This window comes from Erinaceus europaeus, chromosome 17 (genome assembly GCF_950295315.1).
Source record: "Erinaceus europaeus chromosome 17, mEriEur2.1, whole genome shotgun sequence".
Taxonomy (NCBI): Eukaryota; Metazoa; Chordata; class Mammalia; order Eulipotyphla; family Erinaceidae; genus Erinaceus; species Erinaceus europaeus.
In genome coordinates, this window is record NC_080178.1 from 74,662,091 (window position 1) to 74,683,758 (window position 21,668).

A 21,668-nucleotide genomic window follows, 5' to 3' on the forward strand; every position below is an offset into this window, starting at 1 on the left:
GGGGAGCCTGGGGGTTCGAACCGAGATCCTTGCGCTTCGTGCCATATGCACTTAGCCCGCTGCACTACTGCCTGGCCTCCAGTTTTTTTTTTTTTTTTTAACTTTCATTTGATACAGAGAAATTTAGAGGAAAGGGAGATGGAGAGGGAGATAGAGAGACACCTGCAGCCCTGCTTCACCACTTGTGAAGCTTTGCCCCTGCAGGTGGGGACTGGGGGCTTGAACCCAGGTCCTTGCACACTATGGTGTGTGCACTTAACTAGGTGCACCACTGCTCAGCTGGCAGTGTCTCTCTCTCTTTTTTTTTTTATCTCCCCCTCTCAGTTTCTCTCTGACCTATACAAAAAAATGGAAAAAGTGGCATCCAGGGGCAGTGGATTCATAGTGCCGCACCAAGCCTTAGCGATAACCCTGGAGGAAAAAAAACAAAACCCCAAAGCACAAGTAGCTCTTTTCTTGCATGTTATAGTAGAATGGATCTTGGTATTTATTGAAGCAGTGGAGTTTGAAGAGATCCAGTGAGTTCACCAGATGTTCCAGGTTAGAACACTTCTTGTTGGGCGGAGATTGGAGGGTAGGGTGGGGAGGCAGTTAGGGAAAGGTGAGAGGGAAAGGAGGCTAAGCAAGTAGGAACCTGGCCTGTCTGGTCTGGTGCCCAAATCCCAGACTTCTCTATATATACTTGTTTGCTGCCAGGAATATTGCTCAAAGCAGGTGTTCAGGCCTCTGGCATCTTGACCTCACAGCCTGAAGCTCTGCATCTGAGGAGGTGGTGTCTGTGGGGCACTGGCGTGTGCTGTGACTTGGCTTCAGGTGTCTGGTGGGAAACAGCTGATCACACATGGTCCTTGGGCTCCTTAGCTCTAGCTTGGGGGCTTGCAGGGCCAGCCGACTTCCTGGGTTCCTAGTCCTATATGAGGGCACTGAGTCTCTTGGCAGAGGCATTCGTGAAGCTGGATTGGACTGCCTTACCCCTTTCTCCTCAGCCCTTTGTACCACAGCAGGTGGCAGGAGCAGGTGCATTGCAAGTGATGAATTACTTGTTTAAAAATCAGTGGAAAGGGAGTTGGTCGGTAGTGCAGCGGGTTGAGCGCCTATGGCGCAAAACCACAAGGACCGGCATAAGGATCCGGTTTGAGCCCCTGGCTCCCCACCTGCAGGGGAGTCATTTCACAGGTGGTGAAACAGGTCTGCAGGTGTCTATCTTTCTCTCCCCTTCTCTGTCTTCCCCTCCTCTCTCCATTTCTCTCTGTCCTATCTAACAACGACATCAATAACAACAACAATAATAACTACAACGATAAAACAAGGGCAACGAAAGAGAATAAATAAATAGATAAATACATAAATAAATAAATACTTTTTTAAAAAAGTGTTGTTTGAGAAACTCCTTTAAAAAGAAAAATCAGTGAAAAGGGGTCAGGTGGTAGCGCAGAGGGTTAAGTGCACGTGGCAAGAAGCGTAAGGATCTGGCGTAAGGATCCCGGCTTGAGCCCCTGGCTCCCCACCTGCAGGGGAGTCGCTTCACAAGGTAAAGCAGATCTGCAGGTGTGTGTCTTTCGCTCCCCCTCTCCGTCTTCCCCTCCTCTCTCCATTTCTCTCTGTCCTACCCAACAACAACAGCAATGGCAATAATAATAATGACAACAACTAGGGTAACAATAAGGGCAACAAAATGGAAAAAAAAATAAGTGGAAAAAAAGGCCATTAAAGTATGTACTTTCCCATTCCTTCTGTAGTCTCTCATCTTGTCATTTAAAAAATGTGATGCTGAGGAACGTGGGTGGGCCGCACACACGCACACTGTCTCTGAGCTGCTTCCTGGCCCAATTTTTATTAATATTTGGGGGTGGGGAGAGAGGGAGACCAAAGTGTCCATCTGACATCCAGGGAGTTCCCTTGGTGCTGTCCAAGGTGCTTTGAAGCATTGAACCCTGGTAAGGCGTGCATGCTATTCACTGAGTGATCTCCCAGCCCCTTGTCATAGGGTTTTTTAAATTCATTTACTTGGGCAAGTGCGATGGACCGCTCAGGCGGAGATGCAGCAGGAAGGATCAGGGAACTCTGAAGGTGACCACCAGGGTGGGTCAGGAGGAGAACAGAATATACCACACTCTGTTGGAGGGGGAATCTGAACTCTGTTTTTATGTAGCAAGTGAGAGTTTATATAGCCTTCAGTCTTACATAAACAATATCTGGAACAAAGCTCATTTCTTGATTAGATGGCCTTGCAGTTTTACACAGTAATGTTGTACTTCATGGGGTGATGTATTTCTGAGTAACAGGCTTAGCAGATAGTATTTTGCGTAGAGTTTTAACATATTTCATAAGAGGAGGTGAGTAAGTATTATTAAGAATTTTTCCTAAAACTTTATGTATTTGATGACCCATAACTTTGTCCACCTCATTTCCTGTTCATCTGAATCTAATCTGGGAACAGGGGCTGTTTGTCCCGATTACACGGCATCATTACCATGTACATAATGAAAACAATAATCAGAGTTTCCAATTTAGATCTGCTCAGGATGCCAAGACCCACTCCCAGAATTCTTCTTCCTTGAAGAGAGTTTTCCTGGGTGCTGACCCTGTCAGACACATCGTTCTGGAGTTGAGTGAGGCGTGGCAGGCAAGGGAGATAGCATAGGGGTTATGCAAAGAGACTCTTACACCTGAGGCTCCAAAGTCCCAGGTTCAATCCCCAGCAGAGAGATCCAGAACATCACTCTGGTGTACGGCAATGCCAGGGATCAAGCACAGCACCTCAGGCTTCAAGGTCTGATGTGTCATCCACTGGGCCACTGCTGGGGCCACTTTGTCGTGGTGTTTTTCTTTATTTTATTTTATTATTGCTTAGAGACAGAGAAAAATTGAGAGGGGAGGAGGATATAGAGAGACACCTGAAGCCCTGCTTCATGACTTATGAAGCTTTCCCCCTGCAGGTGGGGACCAGGGGCTTGAACCTGGTTCCTTGTGAGTTGTAATGTGAGCCACTGCCTGGCCCCCCATGGTGCTTTTCTGTTTGTTACTTGCAGGTCATTCTAAGTAAAGAAACATTTACATTTATTTATTTATGAGAGAGAGAATCAGAGCATCACTTTGGCACATGCGATGCCGAGATCGAGGTAAGGCTGTCATCCTTGCAAATCCGATGCTTCATCTTGCACCACCTGTTGGGCTGCTAACATCAATCTTTTTTTTTTTTTTTTTCCTTCAGGGTTATTGCTGGGGCTTGGTGCCTGCACTATGAATCCACTGCTCCTGGAGGCCATTTTTCTCGTTTTGCTGCCATTGTTGTTGTTATTACTGTTGTTGAGAAATGGAGAGAGGAGGGGAAGACAGAGGGGGAGAGAAGGATAGACATCTGCAGACCTCCTTCACCTCTTGTGAAGCGACCCCCCCTGCAGGTGGGGAGCCAGGGGCTCAAACCGGGATCTTTACTCGGTCCTTATGCTTTGTGCCATGTGTGCTTAACCTGCTGAGCCACCGCCTGTCCCCCGATTATAAAAAACTTTAATGTAAGCACCAGGGCATTGTCCTCATCACCTGAGTCACCACCACTGTGCCCAGCTCTGAGACAGTACAGAGCAAGAGCCTGTGTATTCAGCCCTTGGACAGCATGTGCAGGGGAAAGGCTGAGTGCAGCCAGAGGCCCTGGAGACCAGCACTGGGCACTTACTAACCTGTGCCAGCTTCAAGCCTTTCTGCCTGCCCTTCAGAAAGTGATGTGAAACGTCCAGGGTGTTTTTGTATTCAGTGAGCACATCTTTCAGTCGAGGCTGAAGGGTGAAGTAGGTGGGACAGGATGGCCAGATGGGAACCCAGCTGGACTCTTTGCAGGAGGCCCTTTCACAAAGCCTGTTGACACTGGGCAGCCCAGGAAACTGCCCTCCTGAGGCTTAGTTCACCCGTCAAACAAGGGATAGTCCTCCAGGTCTGTTTTAGGACAAACTAGCCTGTTTTGTCTGTCATATTTTCCTCCCAGCAATCCTTCTTTTTTTTTCATAGGTTCCCCCCCTTTATTTGATAGAGTAAAGAGAGAAATTGAGGGGGACAGGTAATGGCGCACCTGGTTGAGTGCACATATTACAATGTGCAAGGACTCGGCTTCAAGCGCCCGGTCCCCACCTGCAAGGGAAGCTTTGCAAGTGGTGAAACAGGGCTGCAGGTGTCTCTCTGTATATCTCCCTCTCTATCTCCCCCTTCCCTCAATTTCTGGCTGTCTTTATCCAATAAATAAAATAAAGATAATACAAATAACTAAATACATAAATAAAATGGAGCCAGGTGATGGCACACCTGGTTAAGCACACACGCTACAGTGCATAAAGATCTAGGTTCAAGCCCCTGGTCCCCACCTGCAGGGAGAAAGTTTCACAAGTGGTGAAGCATGGCTGCAGGTGTCTTTATGTCTCCCTTTCCCTCTGTATGTCCCCCTCTCCTCTTAATTTCTCTGTCTCTATCCAATAATAAATAAAATAAAAAATCTTGAAGAAAAAAAAGAAATTGAGAGAGGAGGAGGAGAGAGAAAAAGAGACAGAGGGAGACCTGCAGTACTTGCTTCACTGCTCATGAAGCTTCCCCCCTGCAGGTGGAGAGCAGGGGCTCGAACCAAGGCCCTTGTGCCTGGTTACTGTGCTTTATCAGGTGCACCACCACCTGACTTCTCTTTTTAGATTTTTTGATGAGAAAGAAAGAGACAGGCTGTGGAAGAGGACCAGAGTATTACTCCTGCATATGTGATGCTGGGACCAAGTTTGGGACCTTATACTTGAGAATCCAACACCTCACACTCTGTTGCACCACCTCCCGTGTCTTTCTCTTTAACACGAGAGCACCTACTCACCTCTGGCTTGTGATGTCTTAGCTACTGAACCTGGGAGTTGGGAACCTCGCTCAGGAAAGGCATTTGCATCACATTTTCCCGTCTCCCCAGCCCTTCTCAGGAACTTCGTGCTAGTGAAATGTGTAGGCGTCAGCCTGTAGAGGTGTTCCCTTTATGGTCTTTTCCTTTTTAATTGAAGTGCTGCTAGGAAAAGCAGTTACAGAAACTTTATTTCCAATCAGAAGGCAACAATTCCGTAAGGAATTCCTGGGGAAACTGGCAGCTTACATTAAAATGAAGATTCTGAGACGGTTTGTTGAAGATTAAGACTTCCAGTGGCAAGAGAGATGGCCCTGCTGGTAGCTTTAAACTTCATTGCCTGAGGTTCTCAGCTCAGCCCCTGGCACCGTGTGCTCTAGAGTTGAGGATAGGTGCCTCTCTCTCTGTCTCATGGGAAACATTCATATAATAAATAAAATAAATCTGGGGGGAGGGGGAGGAAAAGTCCTCCCAGTTTGGCAAGTTTTGACATAATCTCCCATTTTTACATTTCACTTCCTGGCTGTTTTATCAAGACTGAAACGAATTAAAAAAAAAAAGACTGAGACAGGTTCACAGATTGAAATATTAGGTTGTGCGCAAAAGCAACTGGTGGTGGTGTGCAGGAAGGATTATGAGCCAGGCTTGTACCACAGTATAAAACCACCCTAGGATAGGTTGGGGAGACTTCTTTCAAACCAGCCACAAGCCTCTTCTCTCCAGGCTCTGGCCTCCCAGAAGAGGTGTGTGATTCAGAGGAAGGACTGGACAGTCTGGGAGAAGTGATTCCCACGTGTGTGTGTGTGTGTGTGTGTGTGTGTGTGTGTGTGTGTGTGTGTGTGTGTGTGTTGACTTGGGCAAAGAAGATGATTTCAGAAAGCACTTTGTTATGTGTGCTGTTCGGTGATTTTATGAGGTGTCTGTTCCAGTTTCCTGTCTCTTCAGCAAAGAGCACACACTTGAATCTTTCTTCTGCTCAGTCTAAGGCAGCAAACATCTTGGTAAACTGGCATGGTGTCTTGAGTAAATATTGGCAGAGAGAAAAACAGAAGAATATGGTTTTGTTTGCCTGTTGTTTTCCAATGGCTGTCAAAATATTTACTTTCCAATTTTCTGAGATGAAATGTGTCTAGGAATTCCTGTTTTATTATTTATGGAGTATATCATGAACAATATCTGATTGTAAACTCACAAAATTATCGTTTTTTTTTTTTTTTTTTGTACAGAAATGTGGGCTCAAGGGGGCTTTCTAAAAGCCACATGCTGTGTTACTTTTTATCATGGTTGTGGTTATCATTATTGGTGTTATTGATGTCGTTGTTGTTGGATAGGACACTGTCCAACTACCGCCCGACTCCCAAGTCAAGAGCTTCTAACCGCTGTGCTGCCCGCAGGGCCACAGAGGCAGATACTTGGATTGTGTCTTATACACAGAGCACTTTGGCCCTGGTGGGAAGGTGGGGGTGCTAAGACGCCCCCCCACCCCGGCCAGGCATCAGAAAGGCTGGAACTTGAGCCTGAGGCTTCTGAACCCCCAGTGTGAGCGCTGAGCCATCACAGTACACGGTGAGAGTCACCCCCTCCGACTCCTGTGGGGTTACCTCCAAACTGGCCCTCTGCACCTTTCAGACAGCCCCTCACAGGGCAGATGAGGGGGGCAGGGTGGGTGCTCCCCAGGCAGCGCAGTGCGTGGCCCTGGTGCTCTGGGGCATTGTCCTGCCCACCCTGTTTTTCCAGAAGTCAGCTGACCACAGCTTAGGCACTTAAGCCTGCTTAAGGCCAGGCTGTGTCTTTCAGGTCCTGCCAGGAGAGTGTTCCCAGCGTCACAGCCGGTGTGCTCAGGGCTTCCAGGGGCTTTTCCTGCCAAGGCAGAGCCTTGACCCTCTCCAGACCTGGCAGCTGGCAGTTAGCACACACTCTCTCTCAGCCGCCCTCTGCACTTTCCTGGAGGCCTGCAGTGCATGGGGTGTGGAGGGGCTTGGTGCCCAGGCCCCTGGCTGCACAGCCTCCCTCCCGTGCTCTTTCACTGCTGGGGGAGTGAAGCCACAGTGATGTGTTCAGCTTCCTCCGTGTCCTGTGCACCCATCACTTCCAATCCATGTGCAGAGGGGCTTGCCTGTGCATGTCCACAGGTGGGGGCAGTGGTCGCCCTGCAGCATGCTGAGCACCTTGCTCAGATTACAGGAGCCCTTCAATCAGAGCCTGGGCAGCTCTTGCTCCAGGACCCGTCCGTTCAGTCACCAGCTGCTTAGCATCCATGTGGGTCTTGTAAAGCACCTTGTGCTGTTAAGACAGAGTCCACCAGCTCTGCTTCCCAGCTATGCTCAGCCCACGAGAGGAGTGTGGTTGGTTCTTTAAGGGCGGGGGTTGTCTGGGATCAGGTTAGCAGGCGGGGGAAGCAAGCTTTCTGGCTCAGACTTGCCTTTGAAAGGCAGTGCGATTCTAGACGGTTTGTACTAATTATATATATATATATATATATATAAACTCCCTCCTCTTTGAAGTTCTGTTATGACTGGCTGTGTTAAAGTTTCTTCTAGTGAGCCCCCCCACACCTATGGACATCTAATCTTTGACAAAGGGGCTCAGACTATTAAATGGGGAAAGCAGAGTCTCTTCAACAAATGGTGTTGGAAACAATGGGTTGAAACATGAAGAATGAAACTGAACCACTGCATTTCACCAAATACAAAAGTAAATTCCAAGTGGATCAAGAACTTGGATGTTAGACCACAAACTATCAGATACTTAGAAGAAAATATTGGCAGAACTCTTTTCTGCATACATTTTAAAGACATCTTCAATGAAATGAATACAATTACAAAGAAGACTAAGGCAAGTATAAACCTATAGGACTACATCAAATTAAAAAACTTCTTTACAGCAAAAGAATCCACTACCTAAACCAAGAGACCCCTCACAGAATGGGAAAAGATCTTTACATGCCATACATCAGACAAGAGTTTAATAACCAACATATATAAAAAGCTTGCCAAACTCAACAACAAGATAACAAATAACCCCATCCAAAAATGGGGGGAGGACATGGACAGAATATTCACCACAGAAGAGATCCAAAAGGCCGAGAAACACATGAAAAATGCTCCAAGTCTCTGATTATCAGAGAAATGCAAATCAAGACAACAATGAGATACCACTTCACTCCTGTGAGAATGTCATACATCAGAAAAGGTAACAGCAGCAAATGCTGGTGAGGGTGTGGGGTCAAAGGAACCCTCCTACACTGCTGGTGGGAATGTCAATTGGTCCAACCTCTGTGGAGAACAGTCTGGAGAATTCTCAGAAGGCTAGAAATGGACCTACCCTATGATCCTGCAATTTCTCTCCTGGGGATATATCCTAAGGAACCCAACACATCCATCCAAAAAGATCTGTGTACACATATGTTCTTGGCAGCACAATTTGTTATAGCCAAAATCTGGAAACAACCCAGGTGTCCAACAACAGATGAGTGGCTGAGCAAGTTGTGGTCTATATACACAATGGAATACTACTCAGCTGTAAAAAAAAGGTGACTTCACCGTTTTCAGTCGATCTTGGATGGACCTTGAAAAAAATCATGTTGAGTGAAATAAGTCAGAAACAGAAGGATGAATATGGGATGATCTCACTTTCAGGCAGAAGTTGAAAAACAAGATCAGAAAAGAAAACAGAAGTAGGACCTGAAATGGAATTGGTGTATCACACCAAACTAAAAGACTCAGGGGTGGGTGGGTGGGGAAAATACAGGTCCAGGAAGGATTCAGAGGACCTAGTGGGGGTTGTATTGTTATATGGGAAACTGGGGAATGTTATGCATGTAGAAACTATTGTATTTACTGTTGAATGTAAAACATTAATTCCCCAATTAAAAAAAAAGTGAAAAAAAATTTTCTTCTCTCCTGGTAGTGGGCGCTTTTCCCCTCTGGTTGGTTTTGATGTTTTTACCAGCCACCCTCACCCCCAAGTGGGAGGGTCGCCAGATGTTAGCGTTTGCTCTGCCTGGCAGGGTCACTACCTCTTTCACCAGGGAAACAAGAGCCCTAGCTTTTGTGTACTAGCTGAGAGAGCAGTGAGGGGGAAGGAGGTAGAGGCAGTTCAGGACCTCTAGGGCCTCGGCCTTACTGTTTTCACGTGTTTATATTTTATGTTTAAGAAATTGTATTTAGGGGCCAGGCGGTGGCGCACCTGGTTAGGCACACGCATTACAGTGCACAAGATCCTGGGTTCAAGCCCTTGGCTCCCACCTGCAGGGGGGAAGCTTCACATGTGGTGAAGAAGAGATGCAGATATCTCTCTCTTTAATTATTTGTTTATTTATTGGATAGAGACAGCCAGAAATCGAGAGGGAAAGGGGTGATAGGGAGAGAGAGAGATACCCGCAACACTGCTTCACCACTAGCAGAACTTTCCCTCTGCGTGTGGGGGACTGGGGGCTGAAACCCATATCTTTGCACATGGTTTGATCCCCCTTTGTAAGATGTGTGCTCAACCAGGTGTGCCAGCATCCAGTCCCTGCAGGTGTCTCTCTGTCTCTCTCTCTATCTCCCCGTCCCCTTTCAATTTCTCTCTGTCTCTAGCCAATAATAAATAAGTAAATAAAGTAGTTAATTAATTTAAAAAAGAAGTTGTAGTTGTAAGAGGCACATGCAATACCAGAGATTAATCTCAGGACTTTGTGCTTTTAAGTTCAGTGCTCTAGCCACTGAACCACCTAGCCCTGTTGGCTAGGGGCTCAGCATGATTGCAAGTTCCAGGGTGATTCTGTCAACACTGAAAGTGCAGAGTGTCTCAGGGCTTTAGTTTCCTCTCCTGTGCACAGCCCAAAATGCTACTTTTCTCCCTGGTGATAATTAAGAATAAAGGGTGGTGCCTGTATGAGTCTCCTAGCTGCCCTTCCTCTCGTCGCAGAGCTCAGGCATGGTGAGCCCCTCACCTCCAGTGGGACACAGGTCTGAGCGGGTTGGCTGGAGTTGTGAGTGGCCTGGTGTCAGTGTGGTCCTGCCAGCCATCATGGCTGCCATGTTTACCCAGAGGACCTCCTGCCTGGGGAGCTTCTGGTTCTGAGCACCCTCCGGGGATGCTGGGTGTGCCTCGCCTCCCGTCTGCTCAGAGGGTGCTGTCAGTCCTACTGCTTGTGGTGGGGCCGATCTTGTGGGTGACCTGTGAGTGGGGACCGCGCCCGCCTGGGGGTGGGGAGGAGGCTGGCCGGCTCACGCCTCTGCGTCTTCCCTCCTGAGGGCACAGCCGGGTTGTTGTGAGTGACCGCCACTGACACCCTAGCAGCCAGACGCCTCACAGATGGACTGAGGAGTGTCAGTGCTCTCTCTGTCGGGGAGAAGAAACGTGGCCCGTGAACGGTGGTGACGAAGAGATCATTGTGGAGGTGACTGGCCTTGCAGTGTGGAGGGGGACAGGATTGCAGCTCTGAACAGTGGCTCCCCAGCTCCCTGGGCCTGTCAGGCCAGAGCTGCTGCTGAGCCAGTTGGTGTGGGCTGGTGGAGCTGACACTGCGTGTGCCCCCTTGGCACTGCCAGGCCTGCAAGGAGAGAGGGCTGGTGGGGGGGTGGTTAACTTGAGGTGAGGAGGGACACAGAGTGCACAGAGTCAGTGGCAGGGCCCAGGGGAGGAATGGAAAGTGGTTATCTTCTTCCTCTTCTTCCTCCTTCTCTCTTCTCCTTTTCCCTTTCCTCCTCTCCTCTCCTCTCCTCTCCTCTCCTCTCCTCTCCTCTCCTCTCCTCTCCTCTCCTCTCCTCTCCTTTCTCTTTCCCTCTCCTCCTCTCCCCTTCCCTCCTTTCTGTTCCACCTCTCTCCCTCCCCCTTCCTTTTCTCCTCCTCTCCTCCACTCTTCTCTTTCCCTTCCCTTCTCTTTCCCTTCCCTTCTCTTTCCCTTCCCTTCTCTTTCCCTTCCCTTCTCTTTCCCTTCCCTTCTCTTTCCCTTCCCTTCCCTTCCCTTCCCTTCCCTTCCCTTCCCTTCCCTTCCCCTTTCTCCCTACCCTCTGTTATTTGTTAATTTCTTTGTATTTTTAGATAGGAACAAAAAGCACACTATACAAGTGAGCCATTTCTCTGGCCCACTATTTCTAGACAGAAGCAGAGAGAGAGAGACGGAGAGACAGGGACGGGGATAACACTGAAACTTCCTTCACTGTGGTGGGGGCTGGGCTCGAACCTGCGTTGTGCACATGACAAAGCAATACACTATCCAACTGGGCTATTTCAATGCCCCTTGCAGGAAATTTCCTTTATTGGGGGATTAATGGTTTACAGTGACATGTGACACATTTCTCAGTTTTCCACATAGCGCTCTAACCCCCACCTAGGTCCTCCTCTCCATCATGTTCCAGGACCTGAACCATCCTCCCGCCTCATAGCCTTTACTTGGGTGCAGTACTACACCAAACCCAGTCCAAGTCCCTGAGAAGCTTTCTATTGACACATTTTGACCTGGAGATTTAGAAGAGCTAGAGAGACGTGTGCTGTGAAGCTGCCTGCAAGCGCTGTGCCCAGTAAGGCATTTCTAAATGGCCTCGGTGCCACCTGAAATGACATCCATGTCTCCGGGCCTTGATGATTACTTTTCAGCGCCAGAGTGTGGGTGGAGCCGAGAGGGCTCAGCCACCCCAGCCCGTCTCACCTGAGAACACAAAGCTGCATTTCTGTGTTAGGCACCAGCTGGCTTCTCAACTCAGAGGGGATGTCGTTTCTTTGGGGGAGAGGAGTGTGACTGCTTCCCATTCTGTGAAGAGACAGATATTTAAGTTAGAACACAAAGGGCACTCTTCTCCATTCAGACAACCTGCATGCAGCAGCTGTGCCGTGCCGTGCAGTGCCGTGCCATGCTCTTGCTTGGCCTTTCAGTGGAGACGTTTGAGGATGTTTTGTCGAAGGTCTGTTTTAGAGTTTGTGGTGCAGTCAGCTGAGCTCTGGGACAGAAGGACTGTCACCCTGAAAATTCGGTTGCTTCTTTTTTTGTTTGTTTATTTTACATGTTTGCTTAGTGGTCACCATGTGCACCATTCTGAGGGCTTAGTACACACGGACTCATTGATCTTCAAACTTTTTTCTCTGAGGTGGGTCCTTTCATGACCCGGGTTCAGCGATGAGGATGAAGCACAGATGTCTGTTGCTGGGGCTGAGAGGTCCTCATGGTCCCTCTGTGCTCTGTTTGGCCTGTCTTCACCTGCTTTGAGGCGGTGGTGCTATGCAGGGGGATGAGTCCCTTCTGTTCAGGGACAAAACTCAAGCTGCCCCAGGCACCGAGGGGCTGTGGCCCTTGGAGAGCAGGGTGAGACCTGGTGGAGCTGTTGACTTATGACTCCCTGAGAGTGAGCCCTGTGAGCCTTCTGCTGGGTCAGTTCCTGCAGGGAGCTGGGGCAGTTGGCTGGGAATTGTCAGCTCCTGCCTTCTGGGGCTTCGCAGCGAGCCCCTTGGAGGGTGTGTGGACTGCTCAGTTACCGCTGTCTGGACTCAGTGTGGAGGGTTGTCCCTGAGCTCAGACTCTGGCTGAGAAACCCAGAGTCTCTGCCATCGTCCCTTTGCCCAGAGTGCCAGGTGAATGGACACGTCGCCTGCTCTCTGAACTGCTCCCCACCCCTGTCTGGACGCCAGAGGTTCCTGTGAAGAACTTGGGGTCTGGGAGAAGAAACAAGGTCTTCCTCCTTCTCCTCCTTTTTCAACTTCTGTGTCACTTTATTGAAGGGATGTTGGTTTACAAGATTGTGTCATCACCAGAGTGCATTTCCACATGTCCCCAAGATGGGTGTCAGTACATTTTACCCTCCACCAAATCCCTATCCTACTCTATCCTATCCTATTCATTTTGTCTTTATTTATTAGATAGAGACAGCCAGAAGTTGAAAGAGAAGGGGGAAATAGAGAGGGAGGCGGAGAGACATCTTCGGACCTGCTTCACAACTTGTGAAGCTTTTCCCTTGTAGGTGGGGGCTTGAACCCGGGTCCTTGCACATTTTAGCATGCAAACTCAACCAAGTGCACTGCCACTGGGCCTTCATTATCCTTTTCCACCACAGGAACTTAGCCCCCCCCCTTTACTGCTTCTCCCTTCCCCATTCTGAATCCCAGATCTATAGCAGTCATTGAAGATTCCCCTTGTATTGTCTTTTGCTTTAAACAAGCTCTTCTAGCCTAAGTCTCTGCTTTGGACTTGACTCCTTTTATTATTATCACTGGTGGGTTTTAATTATTTATGAGTGGGACAGGGGCCTCATATATGTGTGTTTTCACTGTTCCAGGCAGTGAAAGAGAGAGAGAGAGAGAGAGAGAATGGGAGACCCAGGGTTGATAAGTTTCCTGGCCCTCCCTGCCTTCCCAACCCTCCCTGCTCATCTAAAGCCTTTCCTGAGCTGGATGTGACCCCAGTCCTAGTCCCCCACCTGTTGCTCAAGGCAGTTGGGATGCTCTGTGGCTCCTTCCCGTTGGGAAGTCCTGCCTGCTGCGTGGGCTAATGCCTGTTCCCACTCCATCTTTCAGACAAGCAGGCTAGGGTCATGTGTGAGCACACAGGCCTAGCAGCTCAACTGTAAGGTGGCACAAATGTTGGTGTCTGCCCTAAGGTGCTTGTGCAGTGGCTGAGGGGGAAACTCTGTGTACTGCTCAGTTCCCAGAAGACAGCTCTGTTGACTACATCTGAGCATTAGCACCAAGGTATTTTGTCTTTTCTTGACAAAACCATGCTCAGTCAGGTGCGCCACCACCTGGTTCCTTCCACTCTCTCTCTTTTTTTTTGTTTTTTTTAATGATAGAGACAGAAAGGGAGGGAGAGGGACCACGGCACTGCAGCTTCCATTAATGCACTGGGGAAGGGTTGGTGGCGGGAAGCTCAAACTTGGCTTGTGCACATGACAAAGCAGTTAGGTACGTTGCTGGCTCTCGAGAAGGTAGCTGGTACTTTGCAGGCGTTCAGCCAGTAAGTCCAAGTGCCCTTGGTGTCCTGCTCTGCCGGGATGCAGATTGTGAACCACTAGAGGATGCTGTACGCATGATTTGTTCCAGGGATCATGGGGTCTGCAGGGGCAGGAAGTAAGCATGGCCAGGGAAGGCTTCCAGGAGCTGGGGGAGCCTGAGCTGCAACTTGAGGAACAAGCAGAAGTTTGTCAGGTGACACATGGGAGTTGGATGTTCAAGGGAGAGGCAGCAGCATGGGCAGAGCTGTGTGAGAGCATGACGTGTTAGGGGCCAGGAGGTGGCTCACCCGGTGGAGTGCACACTTCACAACGTGCAAGGACCTGGGTTCAAGCTGCTGGCCACCACCTAGGAGCACCATGCAAAATGGTGGACAGGTGCCATGGTGCCTCTTCCTCTCTCTCTCTCTCTCTCTCTCTCTCCCTCTCTCTCTCTTGCCTCTAGGTTTATTGCTGGAGCTTGGTGCCGGCACTACTAATCCACTATTCCTGGCAACTGTTTTTTTTTTTCTTTTCCATTTTATATTGGCTAGGACAAAAATAAACTGAGAGAGGAGAGGGAGATAGAGAAATAGAGAGAAAGATACCTGCAGACCTGCTTCACCACTTGTGGAGCATCTCCCCTGCAGGTGGGGAAGCCAGGGGCTCGAACCCAGATCCTTGTGCTGCTCCTTGTGCTTGGCAATGTATGTGCTTAACCCAGGTGTACCACTGCCCATTCCCCATGTGCCTCTCCCTGTCTCTTACCCTTTATTTGGAAAAAAAAAAAAAGAAAGAGAAAGAAAGAGAGTAAAGAAAAAATATGTTAGGAGTGACAATGCCCCAGTGAAAGAAACCTTGAAGGAAAAATAAATTAAAAAAAAAAAAGGGAGAGTGACTGGTGTGTTCAAGGACAAGCAGAGGGGAGGAGGCTGCAGCAAAGAGTGCTCATAGCGGCTAGGGCTTAATCCTGAGGCCCATGTGAGTCCAGGGGACCCCACTGTGGCTGTGGGTGAGGAAGCTGGGATATGTGTGTGTGTGGGGGGGGGGTCATCTCCCAATTTCCAACTGTCCTGGGCACCTGTTGGTTGGCTCTGGAGGAAGTGGGTTTAGCCTGCAAGTGATCCCATCCGGCAGGGGAGGGGGCTGGGGTAACCCACACTACTGCCTGGCAGCACTTCTGCCCTAAAATAGAGACGGAGCTGCAGGGCGGGTGGTGTGAGTGTCTGAGGGGTGACCTCGTTACAGCGTAACTCCCTGGAGGGGAACCCACCCACCCTTGTTCAGACGTCCCCTAAGGGAGCTGCTGAGGGTGGCCTGGCCCTGCTGATCTGTCTCCACCAGCCCGTCAGTCTCCGTGGCCTCAGCCCCTCCCCATGGGCAGAGGAGTCTGGTGTCCAGACTGGTGTGCTCAGTCAGTGGTGGGGGAAGCAGGACAATGAGAGTAGTGGAGTAAGAGGGAGAGGCTAGATGTTTATTTTTCTTTTCCTGTTGTTGCCAGGGCTTCACTTCTCCAGGTGACTTTTTCAGATAGAAACAGAGAAAACGAGGGAAAGATACCACAGCACCGAGGCTTCCCCCAGTGTGGCGGATGCTGGGCTAGAACCTGGGTCGAATGCTTTCTATAAAGCAGGTGCTGTTATCCGGGAGAGCCATCTGGCCGACTTGGGAAGACTAGGTTTGAATGCATGGAACCTGTGTGCTTATCAACTTTAAACGGAGACTCCGGGGGAAAAATAGTCAAGTTTTGTTCTTCACAGTGTACCGCAACTCCTCACAGATTGAATATTGAGTTGTTGGTGGGGGCAGGGGCAGGTGGTAGGTAGTGCACCCAGTTAAGCACACGTTACTAAGCGCAAGGATCGCTCAAGAATCCCGGTTTGAGCCCCGGCTCCCCACCTGTAAGGAGAAGCTTCACAAGTGGTGAACCAGGTCTGCAGGTGTCTCTTTCTCTCTCCCTGTCTTCCCCATTTCTCTCAATTTCTCTCTCTCTCTCTGTCTCCTATCCAGGAAAGTGGAAAAAAATGACTGCCGGGAGCAGTGGATTCATGGTGACAACACTGAGCCCCGGCCATGACCCTGGAGGCACATAAAAAGAAAGGAGAAAGACACGGGTTGTCAGAAAAGTCATGACACGTTTTTGCATAGACAAATAGGTCAGGAGTTTTTGACAGCCTGCAGTATCACCCTTGCTGCCTTCCCCCCAGTTCCTCCCGTGCCCCCCAGGAAGAGTAAACAAGAAGACAAAACAAAAGAGAGAAGGCGCCCACTTTTCTTTGTTCTTCATTACATTTTCTTTATTTCTTTTGGATAGAGGCAGAAAGAAATTGAGAGGGGAGGGGAAAAATTGACAGGGAGAAAGAAAGACACCTGCAGCCCTGCTTCACGGCTTGTGAAGCTTCCTCCTCGCAGGAAGGGACTGGGAGGTCGAACCCGGATCCTTGTGCACTGTGATGTGTATGTTCAGCCAGGTGCTCCATAGCTTGGCCTCTCTTTTTCTTTTCTTTTTTTTAAACCTCAAGGTTTTTTTTTTTTTTTGTATTTATTTATTTATTTTCCCTTTTGTTGCCCTTATTTAACATTGTTGTGGTTATTGATGTCGTCGTTGTTGGATAGGACAGAGAGAAATGGAGAGAGGAGGGGAAGACAGAGAGGGGGAGAGAAAGACAGACACCTGCAGACCTGCTTCACTGCCTGTGAAGCGACTCCCCTGCAGGTGCCACCGCCCGACTCCCGGCGTCTCTTTCTTTTTCTTTCCTCTTTAAAAAATGATGGGTGGAGGGAGGGAGCGCTCTGGCACGTGTGTTGTGGGGATCAAACTGGGGAACTCAGGCTTGCAGATCCAAATCCAGTTCTTCCGCCACTGTGCCCCCGCCCAGCCCTTGCTCTCACTTTTCTCTCAGGCCCACTGCCTCGCTTTTTCCTTTGCTCTGTCCTTTTCCCTTGATCTTACCTGGAGGCCTTCAGGACTTATTTCGGTGATGGGTCATTTATATGCAGGATCTGCTGAAGGACCTTGCACAGGACGTTTAAACTTTAACTGAGGCTGTGGGTCTGACAGGAATTGTGTGCGAATGACGTCTGCAGGCATCTGAAGTGGAACCATCCGGCAGGCACCATGGCACCTGGCGGTATTTTTCCCCCTGGTCTGAGAGTCAGGAAGGCAAACGCTAGAAGAAGAAGAAGAGTCAGGAAGGTGCCTTGGGCCTGTGCCTGTAATCATGAAGCTGTCACTTACCCAGCACCTACTGTGCGTTCACACCTGCCTGCTAGGCCCTTGCTGTGACAGATGCGGGCATTTTCTGATGGGAAGAGGAGCTCCACAGTGAAGCAGGGAGAGGGGAGACAAGTACCTGAAGGACTGTGACCTGGAAGAGCCTATTCAGTCCTACTCAGCCCTGTTTGCCGAGAAAGCTCTAGGGAGGGCCAGGCGGTAGCGCACCTAGTTGAGCGCACACAGTACACACAGCTTGGACCCGGGTTCAAGCCCCTGGTCCCCACCTGCAGAGGGAAAGCTTCAGGAGTGGTGAAGCAGGGCTGCAGGTGTCTCTGTCTATCTCCTCCTACCCCTCTCAGCTTCTCTCTTTGTCTCACTATAAAGATAGAGAGAGGGAGTCGGGCGGTAGCGCGGCAGGTCAAGCGCACGTGGTGCAAAACACAAGGACAGGGCTTAAGGATCCCTATTCGAGCCCCCGGCTCCCCACCTGCAGGGGAGTCGCTTCACAGGTGGTGGAAGCAGGTCTGCAGGTGTCTCTCTTTCTCTCCCCCTCTTCTTCCCCTCCTCTCTCCATTTCTCTCTGTCCTACCCAACAACAATGACATCAACAACAATAAAAACAAGGGCAACAAAAAGGAAATAAATAAATATTTGAAAAAAAAAAGATAGGGAGAAAGGAAGAAAGGAAGGAGCTAGAGGGAGGAAGCTTTGAGTAAGCCCGGGCTTATGGTGGAACCTTGTGAAACACCTGAGGGTGAGTCACTGGCTGGAGATAAGCGGGCCCGGAGGCAGCAGTGGGGAGTAAGAGTCAGTCCTCTACCATCCTGCCCAGGCGCCCCATTGGGACTGTCTGCTGTGTGGGGTGTGGCTCCCAGGGGCGAGAGGGTGGGGTCCCGTGGGGAAGGCTTAGACTGCGTCTCTTGCCAAGCCCAGATCTCCTATGGGGGCTCCAGGGTTGCATGGACCTCTAGGAAAGGTGGGAAACTCGGGTTTGAACCCTGGCTCAGCACATTTACTCTCTGAAAGAAGGGATCCCATCGATCCCTCTCCGGCTGAATGCTTGTAAGGTGAGTGAGGAAGCTGCTTATCAAGGAGAGAGTGTTCGAACATGGGATGTTAACAGCGCTGTTCTGGCCACTTAACAAGCTTCAGGAGCCTGGGAAGGAAGCGTCACCCAGTGAGTGGCACACCTGGTCGGCTCTAGATTTCCCCCAGAGGCCTCTGAAACACTTGGTGATGAAGTGAGTTCCTTGTCACTAGCAGTGCACCAGAGCGTCCCCCGTCTCTAGGTCAAAGGAGAGACTGGCCAGGTATGGAGGAGGGAGGGGTCCAGGGAGCCTTCCTGGGAGAAGTGACTTTGGAGCAGGGCCTCAACAAAGACTTCATTGTGTAGGGAAGGGAGAAAGGCCTAGCAGAGGCACACATGGGGCAGGCATGGTATGGAGGAAGGGAATCAGGTGCTGGATGGGTGGGGCACTGCTTCTTCGTGGAACACTGCTCTTCCTGACAGTAGAGGAAACGTAGCAGTGAGACTGAGGCTTGCTGCTGTCTGCTGGTGAGACCTGGGTGGGAGGCTGGGTGGTGGCGCACCTGGTTGACCACACATGTCGCAATGCACAAGGACCTGGGTTCAAGTCCCCGGTTCCCACCTGCAGGAGAAAAGCTTTGTAATTGGTGAAGCAGGGCTGCAGGTGTCTCTCTGTCTCTCCCTCTCAACCTCCCCCTTCTTCACCATTTCTGGCTGTCTATCCAGTAAAGATCAAACAAACAAAACCTGGATTAGGAAGAGGCAGGGACAGGGAGACATCTCCGGGGCCTCTTCCCATTGCCTTGATTTCTCAGGTGGAGGTGAGGTGCCACAGAGGTAACCAGAGGGCTGCCTCGCAGGTAAAGTATGGGCAGTGGTTAGAACCTATGTCTGGGCTCCTCATCCAGGACTTGTCATTGTGCCCTGTAGGTGAATGAGTCTGCCCCAAAGCCTTTTTTTTTTTTTCCTGGTTCTGCCTCCTGGCAGGTTATTTCTCTTAAGGAAGAAAGAAGAGAGCAAAACATTGTTATTTACTGGGAGCTGGTTGGTGGTGTACTTGGTCAAGTGCATATATCACTTAAAGATCTGGGTTCAAGCCCCTGCTTCCCACCTGCAGGGAGGATGCTTCATGAGTGGTGAATCAAGTCTGCAGGTGTCTATCTCTGTCTCTCCCTCTCTTTCCCCTCCTCTTTCAATTTCCCTCTGCAGGACAAATAAAAATAGAAAGAAAAAAAAAAAGGAAGTGATTGCCCCTGGGAGTGGTGGATTCATAGTGTCGGCACCGAGCCCCATCTATAACCCTGGTGGCACCTGGTGGCAGGAAGAAAAAAAAAAGTCATATTTACCAAAGGGGCTGGTTAGGCAGGTCTCCTTATTGGGTCTGAGTCAAGGCCAAGGTTAGCTGGGCTGCCTGCTGGTAGGTGAAGTCTGCCCTGGCTGAGTGTGTGTGTTGGAGGGAGGACTTTTGGGCGGTAACCACAGGTGGAAACTGAAATCTTTCCTGAGGCTTTGCCCCTGAGCACTGTGGGCAGAAAAGATCACAGCCTCCACATTCCTTCTTTGGAGATTAGGAGATTAGGGCCACGGAGGATTAGGGGAGACTCAGAAGGCTGCAAGGCCTGTAGGCTCCCCATTTGGGGCAATTAATTTGATGGATTGTTGGGCTGAAAACTACTCACCACTTCTGCTCCCCCTCCCCTGGCTGGGTGGGGCTGGCAGTCAGACTGGCCAGGGAATGTGCTTGAAAATGCCCATCCTGGAGTCCTGAGCTGAGTCTACCTGGTTAAAACCTTCCCTGTGGACAGGATGGGAGCCAGGCGGCTGTGTCCTCTTCCCACTTCCCCTCTGGAACCAGGAAGAGCACACAGTGGGTGCTTTGCAGAGCCTTGCGCAGCTCAGACTCAATCTGACCGGAACCTGCCCAGGATACTTACTGTTAGGGTTGGGCTGGGGTGGGGTTCATAATGGCAACCCTGTTTTACAGCCAGGGAAACTGAGCCCTGTGGGTGGGGCAGCCTGCCCAAGGTCACTCAGGTCATTGCTGAGAGCTGGAATACCAGCCAGGTCTCCCCACCACTGGGCCAGGTGCCTCTCCTCCCTCCCCACTGGCGTCCTCAAAGTGAAAACGAAATCAGTAGTGAGTGCATCTCTTCATTTCTCGCCCTCAACTCCCTCCTTACCCCTGCCAGCCAGCCATCCGCCAGAGGTGAGGGGAGTGGGATTGTTGGGTGCACACAGTGCGCCTTGGCTCTGGGGCCATCTGGCTGCCCCCACGAGGCTCAGTGAGGCTGCACGTCTCCCAACGGCTCGCAGTCTGTTAGGGCTCCTGGTGGCTGCCTCTCGTCTCTGTTGGGTCTGGTACCTGTGGCTGGTAAAGGGGTCCCTGCACAGTACTTTTCTTTTTTAAAAAGTTAGCTTATTATTTATTAACAAGAGAAGTGGGGGTAGAGAGAACCAGTGCATCGCTCTGTATACGTGAGGCTCGGGATAGAACTTGGGGCTGCATACTAGAGTCCAGTGTCCACTACACCACCTCCCAGGCTGCCCTCCACAGTGTTTTTCTCAAGTACCCTGATAAAGGTCACACTAGGTGTCCAGCCTCGGTCCTGTCCTCCTTTCATGACCCTCTCTCTCCTAATTTTATTAGTGACTTAATATTGATTTACAAAATTATAAGATAACAAAGGTATAATTAATTCCACACCATTCCCACCATCAGAATTCTGTATCCCCATTCCCTCCATGGGAAGCTACAGTAGTATTCCCAAGGTCACAGATATGGATTAACTATTATTTCTACAACTATCTGTCTATATTTGTATATATTTCTCCATTTCCCCCCACCCCCATGGTCCTGCCTTCGCTTCCTTTCCAAGTCATACCTACTCTTATTACTACTTTCTTTTTTTTCTTCTTCTCATTCTGGGTCCTGATGGAGTTGGAGCCCAGAGCCCTCTGGTCATCTCCCCACCCCCGGCATTTCTCCCCCTCTAGGAGTATGGACCAAATTTTTTTTGAGGGTTCTAGAAGGTGGGTGGTCTGGCTCCTGTAGTTGCTTCTCTGCTGGTCATGGACGTTGGAAGGTAGATCCATACCTCCCCCCCCCCCCCCCGTCCTATCTCTGTCTTTCCCTAGTGGGGCAGGACTCGTGGGAGGTGAAGTTCCAGGACATACTGGTGAGGTCGTCTGCCCAGGGAAGGAGCTTCTCTTCTTAATGAGCCACCAGCGCAGGGCCCCCAGGTGCTCATCATCAACGATCTTGTCAGATCACACCACGCACCTTGTTCTGATCAGTTCCCGCAGCAACGGCGTCGTCTTTGGCAGCACTGTCTCGCTTCTGTGCCTTTGCTTTTTGCCATCAGCGAGGCTTTACTGCTCTGGGGTGACTATTTCAGATACAGAGAGAGAGAGAGAGAGAGAGAGAGAGAGAGAGAGAGAGCACAGCACCAAATCTTCCTCCACCTCCAGTGGAGTGAAGGCCAGACTCCAGCCTGGGTGGAGCACATGGCAAAGTAGCGCCCGGTCTACCCAAGTGAGCTATTTCTCTGGCTCAGCCTTTACTCTTGCCCCTCTTTCACTCCAGAACTCTCCCAGCCATCTTTAGGATTCAGAGGCCACTGCAGGAAACCTTCCATTCCCACCTCTCACAGAAGCTTTGAG

General features: G+C 50.1%; 1 protein-coding gene across 8 annotated transcripts in view; it reads left to right on the forward strand.

Moving 5' to 3' along the window:
- PLEKHA7 (pleckstrin homology domain containing A7) overlaps window positions 1–21,668 on the forward strand; it is a 262,522-nt gene that overhangs the window by 12,027 nt on the left and 228,827 nt on the right. The window contains exon 1 of one of the 8 annotated variants that reach the window (XM_060177094.1): window positions 18,023–18,048. The exons of the other annotated variants lie outside the window; for them this stretch is intronic. Within the exon in view, the coding sequence (XP_060033077.1) occupies window positions 18,038–18,048 (11 nt within the window). The 5' untranslated portion in view covers window positions 18,023–18,037. Of the gene's footprint in view, window positions 1–18,022; window positions 18,049–21,668 lie in introns of those variants that run through there. 8 annotated transcript variants of the gene reach the window in all.